The following is a 21029-nucleotide window of genomic DNA, read 5'->3' as shown; positions in this document are numbered from 1 at the left end:
CGTCGCGATTCGCTGTGCAGAGTTGCGTCCCCTGGACACGCCAGAAACCTATGATTGTGGGTTCGAATCCCGGTTCAGCCCGATTATGTTTCTAGGTCTGTCAGCACCATACCTGTGCTCGTGGGTTTCACCAAAGTGGTAAACGTCTGAGACCTGCATCACTTCGGGCTTTCCTCCCACATCAAGCTGACACGCCGTGATATAACTGGAATACTGTTAAAAGCGGCGTTAAACCCAACTCACTCACTCACTCACTCACTACACACACTAATGGTTTTGGGAGACGAACCTTGGGTTTAGGCGAGGACGCCTATTTTGACTTGCAGCATTATTTCCTGGGTTTTTTTCAGGTGGAGTGAGTGAGTATGTTTTTAGGCCGTTTTTAGCAATATTCCAGCAATATCACGACGGGGGACACCAGAAATGGGCTTCACACATTGTAACCATGTTGGTATTCGAACCCGGGTCTTCAGTTTGACAACTGACTAACGTTTGAATATGTTTACCATTGGTGCCACCTTTGGGGCAGGATACGCTTACCCTCTAGCAAACACCTGGTGTCACCACTATTTGATAGGGATTCAAAAAAAACGTGTTCATGGTATAGCCGGAATCGTACAATTGACTTTTATCAGAGATTCCTTTTGATTATGGAAAGGTTTTTGTCGCTTGGACGTAGAAGGTTTTTGGAGCGACTAAATGTACATATACTGACAACAAACATGAAGAGATCATTTACTTAAATCATTTATTTAAATTCCTTGAACATGTCCTTGAACGTTTCCTTGAACCTCTTCATGAAATTCCATCACTTGCTCCTTGGGCCTGTGGGATATCAACATATGCAACCCACTTAGCTTCAGTCATATACAACTGTATGCAACCCACTTAGCTACAGTCATATACAACTGTATGCAACCCACTTAGCTATAGTCATATACAACTATATGCAACCCACTTAGTTTCAGTCATACACAACTGTATGCAACCCACTTAGCTTCAGTCATATAAAACTGTATGCAACCAACTTAGCTTCAGTCATATACAACCGTATGCAACCAACTTAGCTTCAGTCATATACAACTGTATGCAACCCACTTAGCTACAGTCATACAACTGTATGCAACCCACTTAGCTACAGTCATACAACTGTATGCAACCCCCTTAGCTACAGTCATATACAACTGTATGCAACCCACTTAGCTACAGTCATACAACTGTATGCAACCCCCTTAGCTTCAGTCATATACAACTGTATGCAACCAACTTAGCTTCAGTCACACAACTGTATGCAACCCACTTAGTTTCAGTCATACACAACTGTATGCAACCAACTTAGCTACAGTCATATACAACTGTATGCAACCCACTTAGTTTCAGTCATACATAACTGTATGCAACCCACTTAGTTTCAGTCATACACAACTGTATGCAACCAACTTAGCTACAGTCATACAACTGTATGCAACCCCCTTAGCTTCAGTCATATACAACTGTATGCAACCAACTTAGCTTCAGTCATACAACTGTATGCAACCCACTTAGTTTCAGTCATACACAACTGTATGCAACCAACTTAGCTACAGTCATATACAACTGTATGCAACCCACTTAGTTTCAGTCATACACAACTGTATGCAACCCACTTAGTTTCAGTCATACACAACTGTATGCAACCCCCTTAGCTTCAGTCATAAACAACTGTATGCAACCAGCTTAGCTGCAGTCATATACAACTGTATGCAACCCCCTTAGCTTCAGTCATATACAACTGTATGCAACCAACTTAGATTCAGTCATACAACTGTATGCAACCCCCTTAGCTTCAGTCATATAAATCTGTTTGCAACCAACTTAGCTACAGTCATATACAACTGTATGCAACCCCCTTAGCTTCAGTCATATACAACTGTGTGCAATCAACTTAGCTTCAGTCATATACAACTGTATGCAACCCCCTTAGCTACAGTCATATACAACTGTATGCAACCCACTTAGCGACAGTCATACAACTGTATGCAACCCCCTTAGCTTCAGTCATATACAACTGTATGCAACCAACTTAGCTTCAGTCATACAACTGTATGCAACCCACTTAGTTTCAGTCATACACAACTGTATGCAACCAACTTAGCTACAGTCATATACAACTGTATGCAACCCACTTAGTTTCAGTCATATACAACTGTATGCAACCCACTTAGTTTCAGTCATACACAACTGTATGCAACCCACTTAGCTACAGTCATACTCAACTGTATGCAACCCACTTAGCTACAGTCATACACAACTGTATGCAACCCCCTTAGCTTCAGTCATAAACAACTGTATGCAACCAGCTTAGCTACAGTCATATACAACTGTATGCAACCCCCTTAGCTTCAGTCATATACAACTGTGTGCAACCAACTTAGATTCAGTCATACAACTGTATGCAACCCCCTTAGCTTCAGTCATATAAATCTGTTTTCAACCAACTTAGCTACAGTCATATACAACTGTATGCAACCCCCTTAGCTTCAGTCATATACAACTGTGTGCAATCAACTTAGCTTCAGTCATATACAACTGTATGCAACCCCCTTAGCTTCAGTCATACAACTGTATGCAACCCACTTAGTTTCAGTCATACACAACTGTATGCAACCAACTTAGCTACAGTCATATACAACTGTATGCAACCCACTTAGTTTCAGTCATACACAACTGTATGCAACCCACTTAGTTTCAGTCATACACAACTGTATGCAACCCACTTAGTTTCAGTCATACACAACTGTATGCAACCCACTTAGCTACAGTCATATACATCTGTATGCAACCAACTTAGCTACAGTCATACATAACTGTATGCAACCCCCTTAGCTTCAGTCATAAACAACTGTATGCAACCAGCTTAGCTACAGTCATATACAACTGTATGCAACCCCCTTAGCTTCAGTCATATACAACTGTATGCAACCCACTTAGCGACAGTCATACAACTGTATGCAACCCCCTTAGCTTCAGTCATATAAATCTGTTTTCAACCAACTTAGCTACAGTCATATACAACTGTATGCAACCCCCTTAGCTTCAGTCATATACAACTGTATGCAACCCACTTAGCGACAGTCATACAACTGTATGCAACCCCCTTAGCTTCAGTCATATACAACTGTATGCAACCAACTTAGCTTCAGTCATACAACTGTATGCAACCCACTTAGTTTCAGTCATACACAACTGTATGCAACCAACTTAGCTACAGTCATATACAACTGTATGCAACCCACTTAGTTTCAGTCATATACAACTGTATGCAACCCACTTAGTTTCAGTCATACACAACTGTATGCAACCCACTTAGCTACAGTCATACTCAACTGTATGCAACCCACTTAGCTACAGTCATACACAACTGTATGCAACCCCCTTAGCTTCAGTCATAAACAACTGTATGCAACCAGCTTAGCTACAGTCATATACAACTGTATGCAACCCCCTTAGCTTCAGTCATATACAACTGTGTGCAACCAACTTAGATTCAGTCATACAACTGTATGCAACCCCCTTAGCTTCAGTCATATAAATCTGTTTTCAACCAACTTAGCTACAGTCATATACAACTGTATGCAACCCCCTTAGCTTCAGTCATATACAACTGTGTGCAATCAACTTAGCTTCAGTCATATACAACTGTATGCAACCCCCTTAGCTTCAGTCATACAACTGTATGCAACCCACTTAGTTTCAGTCATACACAACTGTATGCAACCAACTTAGCTACAGTCATATACAACTGTATGCAACCCACTTAGTTTCAGTCATACACAACTGTATGCAACCCACTTAGTTTCAGTCATACACAACTGTATGCAACCCACTTAGTTTCAGTCATACACAACTGTATGCAACCCACTTAGCTACAGTCATATACATCTGTATGCAACGCACTTAGCTACAGTCATACACAACTGTATGCAACCCCCTTAGCTTCAGTCATAAACAACTGCATGCAACCAGCTTAGCTACAGTCATATACAACTGTATGCAACCCCCTTAGCTTCAGTCATATACAACTGTATGCAACCCACTTAGCGACAGTCATACAACTGTATGCAACCCCCTTAGCTTCAGTCATATAAATCTGTTTTCAACCAACTTAGCTACAGTCATATACAACTGTATGCAACCCCCTTAGCTTCAGTCATATACAACTGTATGCAACCCACTTAGCGACAGTCATACAACTGTATGCAACCCCCTTAGCTTCAGTCATATACAACTGTATGCAACCAACTTAGCTTCAGTCATACAACTGTATGCAACCCACTTAGTTTCAGTCATACACAACTGTATGCAACCAACTTAGCTACAGTCATATACAACTGTATGCAACCCACTTAGTTTCAGTCATACACAACTGTATGCAACCCACTTAGTTTCAGTCATACACAACTGTATGCAACCCACTTAGCTACAGTCATATACAACTGTATGCAACCCACTTAGCTACAGTCATACACAACTGGATTCAACCCACTTAGCTACAGTCATACACAACTATATGCAACCCACTTAGCTACAGTCATATACAACTGTATGCAACCCACTTAGTTTCAGTCATACACAACTGTATGCAACCCACTTAGTTTCAGTCATATACAACTGTATGCAACCAACTTAGTTTCAGTCATATACAACTGTATGCAACCCGTTTAGTTTCAGTCATATACACCTGTATGCAACCCACTTAGCTTCAGTCATACACAACTGTATGCAACCCACTTAGATTCAGTCATATACATCTGTATGCAACCCACTTAGCTTCAGTCATATACAACTGTATGGAACCCACTTAGCTTCAGTCATATACAACCGTATGCAACCAACTTAGCTTCAGTCATATACAACTGTATGCAACCCACTTAGCTTCAGTCATATACAACCGTATGCAACCAACTTAGCTTCAGTCATATACAACTGTATGCAACCCACGTAGCTGTATTGATGCACAAACTGTATAAAACCTATTTAGCTGTATTATTACACAAACTGTCTAAAAATCATTTAGCTGTTGTGATACACACCTGTATGCAACCCATTTACCTGTACTGATACACAACTAATACAACCCGCCTAGCCATACTGATTCACAACAAATACAACCCGTATAGCCATGCTGATACACAACTAATACAACCCGCCTAGCCGTATTGATTCACAACAAATACAACCCGTATAGCCATGCTGATACACAACTAATACAACCCGCCTAGCCGTATTGATTCACAACAAATACAACCCGTATAGCCATGCTGATACACAACTAATACAACCCGCCTAGCCGTATTGATTCACAACAAATACAACCCGCCTTGCCTTACTGATTCGCAACTAATACAACCCGCCTAGCCATACTGATACACAACTAATACAACCCGCCTAGCCATACTGATTCACAACATATACAACCCGCCTAGCCGTATTGATACACAACTAAAACAACCCGCCTAGCCGTACTGATACACAACTAATACAACCCGCCTAGCCGTATTGATACACAACTAATACAACCCGCCTAGCCGTATTGATACACAACTAATACAACCCGCCTAGCCGTACTGATACACAACTAATACAACCCCCCTAGCCGTACTGATACACAACTAATACAACTTAACAAAACCTACCAAAACAAATATTATGGCGACTCAGAGCCGGCCAGTCCTTGCATCATCTACTTAAGCGAAAACTAAGAGATAATTTTAATGAGATTGTGTAAAAAGGCAAAATTGCGATGAAAAGAGAACTAGAAAATGGGGTGTTCACGAAATATTTAGCACGTCTTGCTCTTACGGTAGCAGGTAGAGATCTTTCCCTTAAGCCAAAAGTTAAACGGGACGTGCGTTCAAACAAACAAGCGTGAAACTGTCGATTGACACATTCGGGGGTAGCATCCTTTGTGACAGATGCCACCGACGGGGCAGGATACGCTCTCTTTATCGCGAACATTACGCTGAAATTGGTTGATGCATCTCATCACATCCCAATTGCGTGGATCGATGTTCACGATGTCAATAATTGGATTGTCTGGCCTATACTCGATTATTTACAGACAACCGTCATATAGCTGAAATACTAGTGAGTGCTGCGACAAGCAAGCAAACAAACAAACAAACATTCTTTCAACTTACAGAGTCCCATCAGGTAAAGGCGTATTATGTTAAGGTCTGCAAGAGACGTGCCTCCGTCTATGTTAGAGCATCGCTCGATGATCGAAGTCAAACAATTTATGGCACGTGTCACGTCCCTGTCAACATTGAAGTAATAAATAGAGGATGAGTGACAGTATTTTATCAGGATATGGAGTTACGACTGTGAGAACAAAGGAGGCAAAGCAGAGTCCCGTTATTCCTAACTATGGGAAACTATTCCTTTATACCCCGATGTAGAACTGTCACGAGTTCCCCATTAACACCCAAGAGTTTTATCAGGAAAATATGAAAAGATGCGTGCAGCTTATTGTTTCCTACAATATTAAGGATAATTTGTCAAATAACAAATTTTTATTTTCATATATGTAACGGGCATAAATAGGTGCACTCACAGTATAAATCAAAAGGCTCTTTTAAATGAAAACAAAAATGAAATAATACACTTTAGGATCTGTCTTGAAGCAAATAATACATACAGAGGGGTTGCTTTCCAAATTGTATTGAAACATGTACTTTAGATACCATGGGGCCGGGGGGTAATATTTTAATACGCACCACTCATGTCTCCTCCATTGTTTGATGACGTCATTAAAGGTACAATGACGTCAGAATGAACCATAGGTATTTGTGACAATATCGTGCTTTTCAAGATTGTCTGGATACCTACCCGCACATTATGGTCGATGCGTCGAAAAAGGAGTGCATTCTGTGTAAGCATCTCTTGGTATCATTTGAGGAACACCGTCCAGATCTGGAAACTTCTCTTTTCACGCCCGAACCTGATTAACGTCGAAGGATTACATGTTGTATGTTTGTCGTGTGTTAATGAATATGCAATGCCATATTGAATGTTAAATTTGCATCGAAAACACCCACACATATTGATTATCGACAATATTGAAAATGTATCATTAAGTTCTCGTTGCGATCTCTTTCTACGTGTACACCTGAAACTATTAATGTGACGCGGCATGTTTCTTGAATGTCCGAATCACATGGTAAACAGGGTTATTCTGTCAATAACCACAACATATTTAAACATATGAATTCATCGATAGGAAACATCACTGAGGAATTACAACGGGTAGAAATAATATGGAATTTTAAAAGCATAACAGTTATATACGTAATGAGTATACTCTCAACTTCCCCATTATCAGCTTCCTGACCCAAGGTAGAGTTACATCGGCTTTTCACAAGAAGTAAAACTACATTCCATGCGGTGACAAATATTCATTCTTTTAACTGTACACCTTAGCATATCTCCTCCAGATTACACAGAAAGCAAGGGCAAGAGGACCGGGCATGAATGTCCACCTTGTCTTGTACCCTCTTTGTTTTATATTTTTCAAAATTTGGTGCCAAGTATGTTGGACGGAATCAAATGCTTTAAAACAGACAAAACCTTAAGAGAACGTAATTTAAAACTCATCAGATTCAATAACTAAATCTGTCAGACTATTCGTGTACAAACAGGTGAAAACATGCACGAACAGCTGGTCAGTGTTGGAACCCAGTCACGTGCATACATGCACGAACAGCTGGTCAGTGTTGGAACCCAGTCACGTGGATGCGTGCACGAACATCTGGCCAGTGTTAGAACCCAGTCACGTATATACGTGCACGAACAGCTGGTCAGTGTTAGAACCCAGTCACGTATATACGTGCACGAACATCTGGCCAGTGTTAGAACCCAGTCACGTATATACGTGCACGAACAGCTGGTCAGTGTTGGAACCCAGTCACGTGGATACGTGCACGAAGAGCTGGCCAGTGTTAGAACCCAGTCACGTATATACGTGCACGAACATCTGGCCAGTGTTAGAACCCAGTCACGTATATACGTGCACGAACAGCTGATCAGTGTTGGAACCCAGTCACGTGGATACGTGCACGAAGAGCTGGCCAGTGTTGGAAGCTGCAATAATACACAACTGTATACAACCCATTAAGCTGTAGTGATACACAACTGTATACAATAAAATTACCTGTATTGTTACTCAACTGTATACAACTCATTTACCTGTATTGATGCACAACTGTATGCAATCCATTAAGCTGTAGTGAAACACAACTGTATACAACCCATTTACCTGTATTGATACACAATTGCATACAACCCATTAAGTTGTAGTGATACACAGTTGTATACAAGCCATGTAACTGTATTGTTACTCAACTGTATACAACCCATTAAGTTGTAGTGATACACAACTGTATACAACCCATTTACCTGTATTGTTACTCAACTGTATACAACTCATTTACCTGTATTGTTACTCAACTGTATACAACCCATTTACCTGTATTGTTACTCAACTGTATACAACCCGTTCACCTGTATTGATACACAACTGTATACAACCCATGAAGCTGTAGTGATACACAACTGTATTCGACCCATAAGGCTGTAGTGATACACAACTGTATACAACTCATTAAGCTGTATTGATAAACAACTGTATACAACCAATTCACCTGTATTGATACACAACTGTATACAACCCATTAAGCTGTAGTGATCTACAACTATTTACAACCCATTAAGATGTAGTGATACACAACTGTATACAGTCCATTAAGCTGTAGTGATGCACATCTGTATACAGTCCATTAACATGTAGTGATACACAACTGTATGCAACCCATTTACCTGTATTGATACCCAACTGCATACAACCCATTACGCTGTAGTGAAACACAACTGTATACAACCCATTAAGTTGTAGTGATACACAACTGTATACAACCCATTTACCTGTATTGATACCAACCTGTATACAACCCATTCATCTGTTTTGATACACAACTGTATACAACCCATTAAGCTGTAGTGATACACAATTGTATACAACCCATTAAGCTGTAGTGATACACAGCTGTATACAACCCATTAAGCTGTATTGATACACAATTGTATACAACCCATTAAGATGTAGTGATACTCAACTGTTTTCAACCCTTTTACTTGTATTGATACATAACTGTATACAAGCCATTAAGCTGTAGTGATACACAACTCTATACAACCCATTTACCTGTATTGATACCCAACTGTATTAAACCCATTAAGCTGTAGTGATACACAACTGCATACAACCGATTAAGCTGTAGTGAAATACAACTGTATACAACCCATTAAGCTGATATGATACTCAACTGTATTCAACTCATTAAGCTGTAGTGATACACATCTGTATACAACCCATTTACCTGTATTCATACACAACTGTATACAACCCATTAAGCTGTAGTGTGATCAGCTGTTTTACATCCATTAAGCTGTATTGATACACATATATATATACAACCCATTAAGCTGTAGTGATACACAACTGTATACAACCCACTAAGCTGTATTGATACACACCTGTATACAACCCATTTACCTGCATTGATACACAACTGTATACAATCCATTAAGCTGCAGTGATACACAACTGTATACAACCCATTTACCTGTATTGATACATAACTGTATACAACCCACTTACCTGGATTGATACACAACTGTATACAACCCGTTTACCTGCATTGATACCCAACTGTATACAACCCATTAAGCTGTAGTGATACACAACTGTATACAACCCATTTACCTGCATTGATACCCAACTGTATGCAACCCATTAAGCTGTAGTGATACACAACTGTATACAACCCCTTGAGCTGTATTGATAGACAACTGTAAACAACCCATTAAGCTGTACACACATAATAAATAAAAATATTGTTCAAAGCGTCGTAGAACCCAACTTATAACATCAAATATGACAGTTGTTCTGATTTCAGGGCTTAACGATCCAGATTACCTAGCATTCAGTTGCCTTAAATCTGCTCTAGAAAAAAAACATATCATTGCTTCATCAGCCCATTTCAGAGCTTCAGGTGTTATTTTTAATGGGGTTTAACGTCGCATTCAAGATTATTTCACTTATCTAGCTACATGCATGTATGTGTGTGTGGCTGCGTGTACTAGTGCATCAGGCAGGGTAATAATAAGTATCAGATTTTAACGCATGTTTGTATGACGCATGCAGGGGTTAGAACCATCAACCTTCCACTCTCTGAGGAGACCCTCTATCCTGTGGCTCAACCGGAGTTTCTCCATCTCCAGGCACCGGACTTGTCTCAACACCTGCAAGTAGAATCCGACATGTTGTATTTCAACACATGTCACTTTTTCTTTCACGTATCCCGTATGTTATAAATGCATCGTGAGGCAAAGGATTCAAGAGGAAGTAAACACTACCTGTTCGCATCATGAACATCAGAACAGTTACGGACTGTGCAACTGATTCCGTCAAAATCATCGTCTATCTCTCGTTTCAATGGGATAAACATTAAACGAAAGAGATTTCGACTTTTTGTCAGACGTTTCATTGGTTGGTAAAGGTTCTGACGTGACATGTAACGGGGTGTCCTTAGAGTTTTGTTAACTGTAGCGAAAACTAAGATCGGATTTTAATGAGATTGTCAAAAAATATATATTGTGTTCGTGTGTTCGCAGTCTCACATTTTACATCAGTTCTATCTTGTTCCCAGACTGAAATTACACGAAACCACGTAGTGTCAGTGCCACTCAGAAATGTTAGCAGGATATGAAACAGTTACTTTACCCTGTGAAAGTCTTTTTTACACAGCAATTAATCTCTCTGTTGTACTTACTGGAATCCTGTTTTATCAACTTTTGTCGTCAACTGACTCAAAAAGTAAGATTCAAGACCCTTTTACCTTTTGGCTCAAAGGGGCATCTGCGGTAGGAACTATCGCTCTCTGTGGGGGCGGAGCTTATACGAGTGATCTGACAGGTCAATATGACGTCATGCTAACACACAAATTTCATTGGTGAATGCGTAAACGGGTGACGTCATGTAAACACCCACCCACGTGGGCCGTTTGACAACAAGGACGTAGGTTTTAATGGTCATAAATATCCATCAAACGATTCCAAGAAAAAAAAAAAAAATGCGTAGGTCTTGGGTTTCATTACCTACCTGCCATGTCGTCTTCACATCTTCATAAAATGATACTGTGGAATGTCCACGATTTATCCAACACAGACCAAAACACAAACAATAGTAATGTTCTGCACTATTCTCTGGATCAGAACGAAATACGCTTGTCGTGGTGAATAAGAGCAGTGTAATTGAATAAAAAACCATAATATGTATCACGGCACCAATGGTAATCCTGTGGTGTACGGTGTATCTGCAGTTTATGAATAGCAGTTCTAACAATATATACAGCAATCGGTGATTTCAACGGTGTTTTCTTTTCGTTGTGTTCGTCTTGCCTTCATCTGGAGTCTGGATCACAACGATCGTGTTAAAAAACCAGTTAATGGTCCAAAGTATTTTCAAGTGATGAAAGTAGTTTTTTTTGTCGTTTCCGTCACATCTTCTCATTTCCTAGTAGCATTGTGTTTTGGCAAAGTCCCACTTGTCCGAACACTCCTAATGCCGGTCACTCGATCCGTGAAACTTGGCGGGTCCCAGTGACCCAAATTTCCTGTTGATTGGCATGCAATTTGCATAAGGCCATCCATATTTTTTGTAGTCTCAACTAACTAGAGAGCGGGCGGACGAAATACAATATATTACTTATTAAAAATGTCTTTCAATAATTCTGTCAGTTATTTTATGACATTTAAACAAATATATATTAAACACTTGGTACTAGAATCTAGTCTATGAATTAATTTATGATGTAGATCGAGTCACTTTGCTACGGAAACAACTGAAGAAAGATAAAGTTGACCTGGTTCTATTATGACTGTGCAATGGTAGATCTAGTAGTATTTCTTTTATTAGATCTGTGCACAATTTTCCACAGCGGCAGGAAAAATTGAGACAAGAAAACGTTATATGATTTCACATCGGAATGGAGATAAAATACGGACAGCCTCACATACTTCGAAACGATTGTTCACATTAATTCTGTCATGTGCGTGAACATGGATTTCAACATTAATTTCATCAAGCTTATTCAGGTCGCTGGCTGCACAGATCATCCTCTCTTGTAAACTACTTCGGCATGAACACATGTTTGGTCGAGGCTCAAAGCAACAATGGTTCTCTCAGATGCATTGTTCTCAATCCATGACAAGCAGCTATCATATAATGTCAATGCCTCGACAGTCTTCCTGGTCAGTTGATTTCAACAATGTAATACACACGCCATCACAAGATTCCTTCCAAATACCCACGTGATCAGGGTTACGACCTTCGGATGAATTAATAAATTAATTTGCATTTTTAGGAAAGAAATTTTTACGCGAATACTATTATTAAAAAACATCCTGTACATGGTACTTTTGGATTTCACTGCGGATTTCTTTTATTACTTTCTTAAACTTTTTGTTTCCCCCCTTTCTGACCACGCGATCTCCTAGCAACCACACCCCATGAGCGGATTGCTGCTTACAACTGTCCAGAACTTTGCAATTTCGCTTGCCTTCAATATGACCAACAAAACATTTTCATGTGACGGAGATTTGTTCGAGACGATCAGGGAGCCTTTGGTCATTTCGATTATAACATTGGTGACTTTATCGTTGAGAAAGTTCCAATTCAAGATGACATCATCCCATTGACAACTCGAATCGACAAGATGGCGCCTCTCTTCCCGCCCTTGCAAGTGCAACAGAAACTTTGACAAATTCAGTGCCGATTCTTGGGATAAGTGAATCAGTGTCACAGCGAGATTTCATTGTAAAACCAGATGAAGCCGAATATGTTCACACTTCTATTGTCAACCATGCGTGACACGGCAGAGACAATCGCAGTTTGGGAATGGTGCCACCATGTTGCAGAAATTCGTCGATTCGAACACATTGCTTCTGGACTGAGCTTTAAAGACGAAGTGTTTGGAGAGATCGTAGATACTCAGACTTAAAAAAACGGATATTAAATGTTGCAGCAGGTGAAGGGTTGGTGTGGACAAAACGAGAAAGTGATCCCAGATTGTATTTTAAAACTTGTGCGCGAAGTGTATCAAAATACCCCGAACAAAAACTACAAAGGACAAGTGTGGATCTTATGATCAAACTCAGTTTTGTCTGTGAAAATTCTGTGAATGCAAATGTCCAAAACTAAACACATATCTGTTATTTTTGGATTGAACTGAAAGACTCTTGTCAATTTCGTATTTAAGTATCGTTACTGTTACATTAACCGAAACTGATGTTTACCTGATGCTGTAAACTGATGCCGTAATATATATAAACAACACAATACAATTTGACCACAAATGCTTTGAATGTGTCACATGTACACATGACCATGTGCTTTGCTATTTATAGAGCAACCGTAAATATGCTCCGCCCACTGTGATTGATGCAGACGCAAAACACGATCGATTCGGTTTTTTATGATAAAACAACAGAAAATATATTGACTTATATCTAGATATGGTGCCATTTGTGGTATCGAGGGTCTGTCATTCAAGTTGATACGAAGTTTGACGGTCAATAGTGATCTTGTTTGCGTACGGTTTTCAAAAAGCTTTCCACCGACTCTCTGTTGTGTTTACATTGTCAGTCACTGTTCGAAACTGAAACATCGCCACCTTGCGGGCTATTTATAGTCAGGGTGGGGCTTGAAGATAAGGGATCACTACCTGCTACCGTTAGGAGAAGGCGTGCTTATTATTTCGTGAACACCTGGTGTCATCACTCATATTAAGTTTTCATTTCATTTTTTCAGCGCTATTTTGCCTTTTACTCGGTATATATATACCCGGTGGGCAAGGTGAGGTGATTATTGCACTTATGTAGCGTGTGTGGCTGCTTGTACTAGTCCGGTCTGTGTTGTATAGCGCTAGCCCACTGTGCCTACTATGCCACTGTTTAACATGAATACCCCACACAGACCGTATATTGTCGCCGAGCCCTCCAGTCCTTGTTTTAGCCCCTTAATGCCGAGCACCAGGCAGGGTAACAACAAGGACCATCTTTTCACGTCTTTTTTAATGACTCGGCCGGGGATCGAACCTACCTTTTGCTCTCGGGGCAGACGCTCTGCCACTAGACCACGGAGGCTGTCTCCGATGTGATCCTTGACATTAGGGGGTTTCAATTTGTCTTCAAAGCCAGGCTTGTCGTAAGAGGCGACTAACGGGATCGGGTGGTCAGCTAGGTTGATTTGGTTGATGCATCTCATCACATCCTAACTGCGTATATTCATGCTCATGGTGTCAATAATTGGATTGTCTGGTCTAGACTCGATTATTTACAGACAGCCGTCATACAGGTGGAATATTGCTGAGTGCTGCGTTAAACAAACAAACAAACAAACATTATTTCTACTTACAGACTTCCATTAAGTGAGGGCGGATTTTGTCAATTTCTGCAAGTAACAGGGGTCCGCCTATGTGAGGACATCGCTCGATGGTCGAAGTCACACAGTTTATGGCACGTGTCACGTCCCTGTCAACATTGAAGTAATAAATAGAGGATGAGTGACAGTATTTTATCAGGATATGGAGTTACAACTGTGAGAACAAAGGAGGCAAAGCAGAGTCCCGTTATTCCTAACTATGGGAAACTATTCCTTTATATCCCGATGTAGAACTGTCACGAGTTGCCCATCAACAATCAATAGTTTCATTTGGAAAATGTGAAAAGATGCGTGCAGCTTATTGTTTCCTACAATATTTTGGATGATTTGTCAAATAACAAAGTTTCATTTTCATATACGTAACGGGCATAAATAGGTGCACTCACAGTATAAATCAGTGGCTCTTTTAAATTAAAACAAATGAAATAATAAACTTTAGAATGTGTTTTGAAGTTAATAATACATACACTGGGGTTGCTTTCCTAGTTGTATTGCCACACATACTTTAGATACCATAGGGGTGGGGTGTCAATATTTTCACACGCACCACCCGTTTCTTTCCCATTGTTTGATGACGTCATGAAAGGTACAATGACGCCAGAATGAACCATAGGTATTTGTGATAATATCGTGCTTTTCAAGATTGTCTGGATACTTACCCGCATATTATAGGCGATTCGTCCAAAACGGAGTACACAACTTCTAAGCATCTCTCTACTCTTTGGATATCACCATGGGAACATGATCCAGATCTGGAAACGTCTCTCTTCACGCCCGAACCTAAATAAAGTCGAAGGATTACATGTTGAATGTTTGTCGTGTGTTAATGAATATGCAATGCCATATTGAATGTTAAATTTGCATCGAAAACACCCAAACATATTGATTATCGACAATATTGAAAATGTATCATCATCTCGTTGCGATCTCTTTCTACGTGTACACCTGAAACTATTAATGTGACGCGGCATGTTTCTTGTATGTCCGAATCACATGGTAAACAGAGTTATTCTGTCAATAACCACAACATATGTATGAATCGATAGAAAATATCACGGATGAATTACAACGGGCAGAAATAATATGGAATTCTAAAAGCATAACAGTTATAGTGAGTGAGTGAGTATGGTTTTACGCCGCTCTTAGCAATATTCCAGCAATATCACGGCGGGGGACACCAGAAATATAAGAGTTATAAACGTAATGAGTATATTCTCAACGTCCCCAGTGTCAGCTTCCTGACCAAAGGTAGAGGAACATCGGCTATTCACGTGGTGTATACAAATTGTAATAACGAAAATAGCTTATGGTGTATACAAATTGTAATAACGCAAATAGCTTATGGTTTATGCAAATTGTAATAACGCAAATAGCTTATGGTTTATACCAATTGTAATAACGCAAATAGCTTATGGTTTATACAAATTGTAATAACGCAAATATCATATCGGTTATACTGAGAGTTACAGTCGTCTTAAGCTGCCACAAAGCAATTGCCTGGATGTCTAGTTTGACAGTAATAACAAATGATTCAGGCTTTGGGGTTTGATTCTTAACAATGACTGGACATGAACTGGCAATAGTGCAATTATACCGAATGGACTCGTATAGTACGAAAAACTATCCAGACCACATCTTAGTTGAGATGAATGAAGTAATCTAAAGACTTACTGCTACCATTGTCTCGTGCATTAAATAATATCAAAACAGTAATTTCGCAATCAGTGAGAAGGGTGGCGTCAATCCACTTGACAATTACAGGGCTATCTGATATCCCCTGTTTTAAATGATTGGTTAACACTCTGGGAACATACGCGATAAAACACAGGAAAACAAGCAGTGTGTAGAAGGGGTTAATCCACTGCAGATCATACCTTGGCCTATATTAAAAAATATTGTATCCGAAGAAAATGTAAAATCTCTGCAGCCTTTGCCGACTTCAGAGAGCGTTCGAGTCCGTTAATAGTCCAAAAATGTGGCACTGTTTACAGCGAGTCGGCTTAAATGTGAACAGGTTGACAATGGTACAAACAATATATGCTTGTGTGTCATCACGTGTACGCTGACGTGGCGAAGACCAATCTGTTTGTCTTTTCATGAAGGAGCTATCACTGGAAAGTTAATCAATCAGTCAATCAATCAATCAATCAGATTATTCGGTAATAAGGCCTCAAGTGCTGCATGAAATAATATTTACAGGTAAGAAGAACGAAGACAGATAGCATCTTTAACATAATTGGCTAAGTTCTCAAGACAGTTTACATCAGAAGAGTTTAACATTCTAAGCAGTATGTCTTTAAGATTATTACAGTAATAAAGTCTAAATGTGGGAAATATATATCTTCATAAATAGGGCAAACAAGAATGAATCAACTGCCCTTAACTTGCACAATGGACAAAACCGGAGTGTCTTATCGATGCCATCCCTCCTTTCTGTGTTATGCATAATTCCCAGTTCTCCAATAAGTAAAAGGGTAATACATTTAATAGATACGGTTCAATGATAACGATGTCTTAAATAATGAATACAGTTCTAATTTCGAGCATCCAGACACTTCAGAATACCATGTTTGTACAATGCATAACCCTCAGTATAAACTCACTTATTAAATATTGAGGATCACAAGCACCTTGAAATTCCGCACATGTCCGAAGCCAAGTTGTAAAATAACAATGTCAAAATTGCTAGAAAACAGCAGTGCGATTGAGCGGCTTTTGCTATATTAGTGACTTTCATTGACTCAGAACAAGCCTGCAGGTTTTTGCTTCGAAGCTGGATATAACGGATTCATTCTGCCTCTCAGAAATCCACGTGCAGCCTGTATTACTCGCGGCGGCATACAAGTATTTTATCAAGATCACGTGGACAAATCAGATCTCATCATTCTGACATGTATGTATGGTAAAGAAGATTCTGTGTGAATTCTTCAATGATTTGAGGAACAAATTACATCTCTGCTATTTACTTACAATGGGAACTTCTTTGCACAAACTTACTATTGAGAAAATAATTGTTGACCTCAAATTGACACACATGTATGTACAATTTGACGAATGCATGTATATAATATCTTGTCTATTGTCCGGAGGCCTTGAATACAATAAACTATCTTGATCTGGATCTGATGCAGGATTTCTGAAATACTAAACAATTCAGCAAGGTAATTACTTCGACAAAATCACACCCTTCCTGTTGTTAACCTTCTTGGTGTGACCTTATGGGCTAGTGAATTACTAATGATCTAGCTGCCATGCTAATTGAACTTGATGTTGTAAAGTACCTCATGTAATGTTATAACTGCAGTGAAAATTAAACTAGTTATTGCACAATACTTCACTTTTCTTTGGAACTGTACTGATAACGAAATCAGTTGTAGCACAATGCTTCACTTTGTTTTTGAACTGTAGTGATAACGAAACCAGTTGTTGCACAATGCTTAACTTTATTTTGGAACTGTAGTGATAACGAAACCAGTTGTTGCACAATACTTCACTTTGTTTTGGAACTGTACTGATAACGAAACCAGTTGTAGCACAATGCTTAACTTTATTTTGGAACTGTAGTGATAACGAAATCAGTTGTTGCACAATACTTCACTTTGTTTTTGAGCGAGCGAGCGAGCGAGCGAGCGAGTATGGTTTTACGCCGCTTTTAGCAATATTCCAGCAATATCACGGCGGGGGACACCAGAAATGGGCTTCACACATTGTACCCATGTCGGGAATCGAACCCGGGTCTTCGGCGTGAACTTTGTTTTTGACTGTACTGATAACGAAACAAGTTGTTGCACAATACTTCACTTGGTTTTGGAACTGTAGTGATAACGTAACCAGTTGTTGCACAATACTTTACTTGGTTTTGGAACTGTAGTGAAATCAGTCATGTAATTGAATGAATTAGTGGCAGGCTTTCTTAAGATTGAGTTAATTTATTTATTGCACATGACAGGGTTTCTAGTAGTGAGCGAAAGATACCTTGGTATGCATGTGTAGTGTGGTATTTGATTATATGTAGCGTTCCATATCGACAGATTATAACTATTTCACCTGTAAAAACCTGTAAAATCACACTAAATATGTAATGTGATAATGAAAACGCTCAATGCTGTTGATTAAATCACGTGAACAAACTTGGAACATTACACTCAGGTGAGGTGAGGTGAAATTGGGTTTAACGTCGCGTCCAAGATTATTGCACTTATATAGCGACGTGCATGCACGTGTGTGTGTTTGTGTGGCTGCTTGTACTAGTCCGGACTGATGCCGATTTATAGTGCTAGCTCACTGAGATACCATGCCGCAGTTTAACATGAATATTCCACTCAACAGTATACTGACTCCGAGCCGACCAGTCCTTGTTTTAGCCCCTTAATGCTGAGCGCCAGACAGGGTAACACCAAGTACCATATTTTAACGAATCGAACCCCGGACCTTCCGCTCTCCGGGCGGACGCTCTACCACTAGACCACGGAGGCGGTCACATTGCACTCAGAGTATGTTTTATTATGTGTAACGCCCCAGGCCGAGTTGGAATGACCTAATCACGTGTACAAACTTACAAAAATATAATCCATCCAATTTGTACTTTGATGTTGTATAACGCCCAATGACTTAGAATGTCTAAATAATCTGTACAAACTTGGAACCCCGTGAAGATCCGGGCTAGAATAGGTCTGCAGCAACACATGCTTGCCGTTAAAGGCAAACTCGGAATAGTTCTCTCAAATTGTTATTTGGGGATGCATCAGGCCCCATACCAGTCCGATATTTCTAATAAAAGATGTCTAAAAATAATATAAATCTTGAACTCACCCAATGCAGAAATGGCGAGCAGGAAAATGTTTGGCAACATTGTTGTGGCGCTTCCCTATTCACGTCCCCAGTGTCTAGCGGTCTTTATACCTCCATTACCGACCTGAAAGGTCAAACGCATAGCCGGCTATTGCTGTCATGGTTGACATTATGATGTGTTAACTTATATAATTTACACTTAACGCAAATTTAATCAAGGTTATAATGCTATATAACGTCAAGTACACGTTATTTCAAATATCATAGAATGGCCAATTGATTCTTCGGAATTACCGCCTCTGAAACTCTATTTTTTATTAAGTGTTTATAATTGTTGTATTTTGCTGCATAAAAACATCTGTCTGAAATTGTTTCAATGCCTATATATTATCGCTTCAGAATCTCTATGAGCCTTATATATACATACACACTCATAGGCAGTGCATTGCTAAACATAGCCAGAGACTGTCGGCATATTAAGTAGGAGGCGAGGTGAGGTGAAATTGGGTTTAACGTCGATTATTGCACTTACGAGGGGTGTTCATTAAAGATTTCCCCTAACTCACTTCCGATGGACCTAGGAGAATGAAACTTGGCATAGGTATTAGTCTTTCTCCACATAGGAACCACCAAGAGTTACACACTTCTCCCATCGTTTTATACAACTATGGAGACCTCGCTTGTAAAAGCCCTCATTTTGCGTCTCAAACCAGGACTTGACTTCAGAAATCAGTGTTTCATCAACTGTGAAACGTTTTCCCTTCAAAAATGACTTCATGGTTGGAAAGAGGTTGAAGTCAGATGGTGCAAGGTCAGGAGAGTAAGGAGGATGTGGAAGGATTTCATAGCCACAGGACCGCGCTTCTCTCTGGGCAACATGAGAGTTGTGTACTGGAGCATTGTCTTGCAAGAGACGGACACCCTTGGTCAGCATGCCACGCCTCTTAAGCTTGATAGCGTCCCGCAATTTCCGCAGCAGTGAAGCATAATAAGCTCCTGTAATTGTGGTACCCTTTGCCAAGAAATCCATCATCACTACTCCGTGCTGGGTCCAAAACACCGTGAGCATGACCTTGCCTGCAGAGGGTTGGACACGTGCCTTCTCTGGACCAGGAATGGCAGCTGTTTCCACAGATGTCCGACCACACTTGAACTGGCGATGCCAGTGTTTAACAACGTCATATTATGGGGCATCTTCCCCACAAGTTGCTTTCATTTCATCGAAAGTTTCTTTTGGTGTGCGACCTTTCAAATATAAAAACCTAATCACTGCTCGGTATTCTACTGGCTCCATTGTCACACCCTACTCGATCATAACACCTGTAAAAGTGGAAAGATTAATAGGTCGGTGCTGCAAATTCAGACATAACCCATGGATACATGTATCATTACACATGTGGAATTTCAACCAAATATGATAACCCTAAGTGGTTTAGGGTAAATCTTTAATGAACACCCCTCGTATATAGCGACGTGCATGCACGTGTGTGTGTGGCTGCTTGTACTAGACTGGACTGATGCCGATTTGTAGTGCTAGCCCAATGAGATACCATGCCGCAGTTTAACATGAATACCCCACTCAGACACAGTATACTAACTCCGAGCCGACCAGTCCTTGCTTTAACCCCTTAATGCCGAGCGCAAGACAGGGTAACAACAAGTACCATCTTTTAATGTTTTTTGGTATGACGCGGCCGGG

At 40.0% G+C, this 21029-nt stretch overlaps 1 protein-coding gene across 1 annotated transcript; it reads right to left on the bottom strand.

Annotated features, from left to right (window-relative positions):
- Positions 1–734: 734 nt before the first annotated feature.
- LOC124133315 lies at positions 735–19453 on the bottom strand. The gene is made up of 7 exons (XM_046497673.2): positions 19352–19453; positions 15199–15319; positions 14513–14628; positions 10258–10338; positions 6868–6979; positions 6180–6295; positions 735–825 (listed from the first exon to the last, which is right to left on the bottom strand). Exons 1-7 carry the CDS (start codon positions 19389–19391, stop codon positions 809–811), a joined length of 603 nt encoding a protein of 200 aa, XP_046353629.1. The 5' UTR covers positions 19392–19453; the 3' UTR covers positions 735–808.
- Between the last annotated feature and the right edge of the window lie 1576 nt (positions 19454–21029).

The sequence above is a fragment of the Haliotis rufescens genome, unplaced genomic scaffold (assembly GCF_023055435.1).
Source record: "Haliotis rufescens isolate VD_foot unplaced genomic scaffold, xgHalRufe1.0.p SCAF_21, whole genome shotgun sequence".
Classification (NCBI taxonomy): Eukaryota; Metazoa; Mollusca; class Gastropoda; order Lepetellida; family Haliotidae; genus Haliotis; species Haliotis rufescens.
Note: the sequence above shows the minus strand (reverse complement) of the source record. Positions and strands in the feature narration are given on the sequence as shown.

Coding starts and splice junctions, on each gene's coding strand:
- LOC124133315 (XM_046497673.2), bottom strand. CDS start 19,391: ATGTTGCCAAACATTTTCCTGCTCGCCATTTCTGCATTGG. Junction 15,320..19,351: donor GCTCGCCATTTCTGCATTGG/GTGAGTTCAAGA, acceptor GACTTTATTTAG/GTTCGGGCGTGAAGAGAGAC. Junction 6,296..6,867: donor GCATCGACCATAATGTGCGG/GTAGGTATCCAG, acceptor CAATGTTGACAG/GGACGTGACACGTGCCATAA.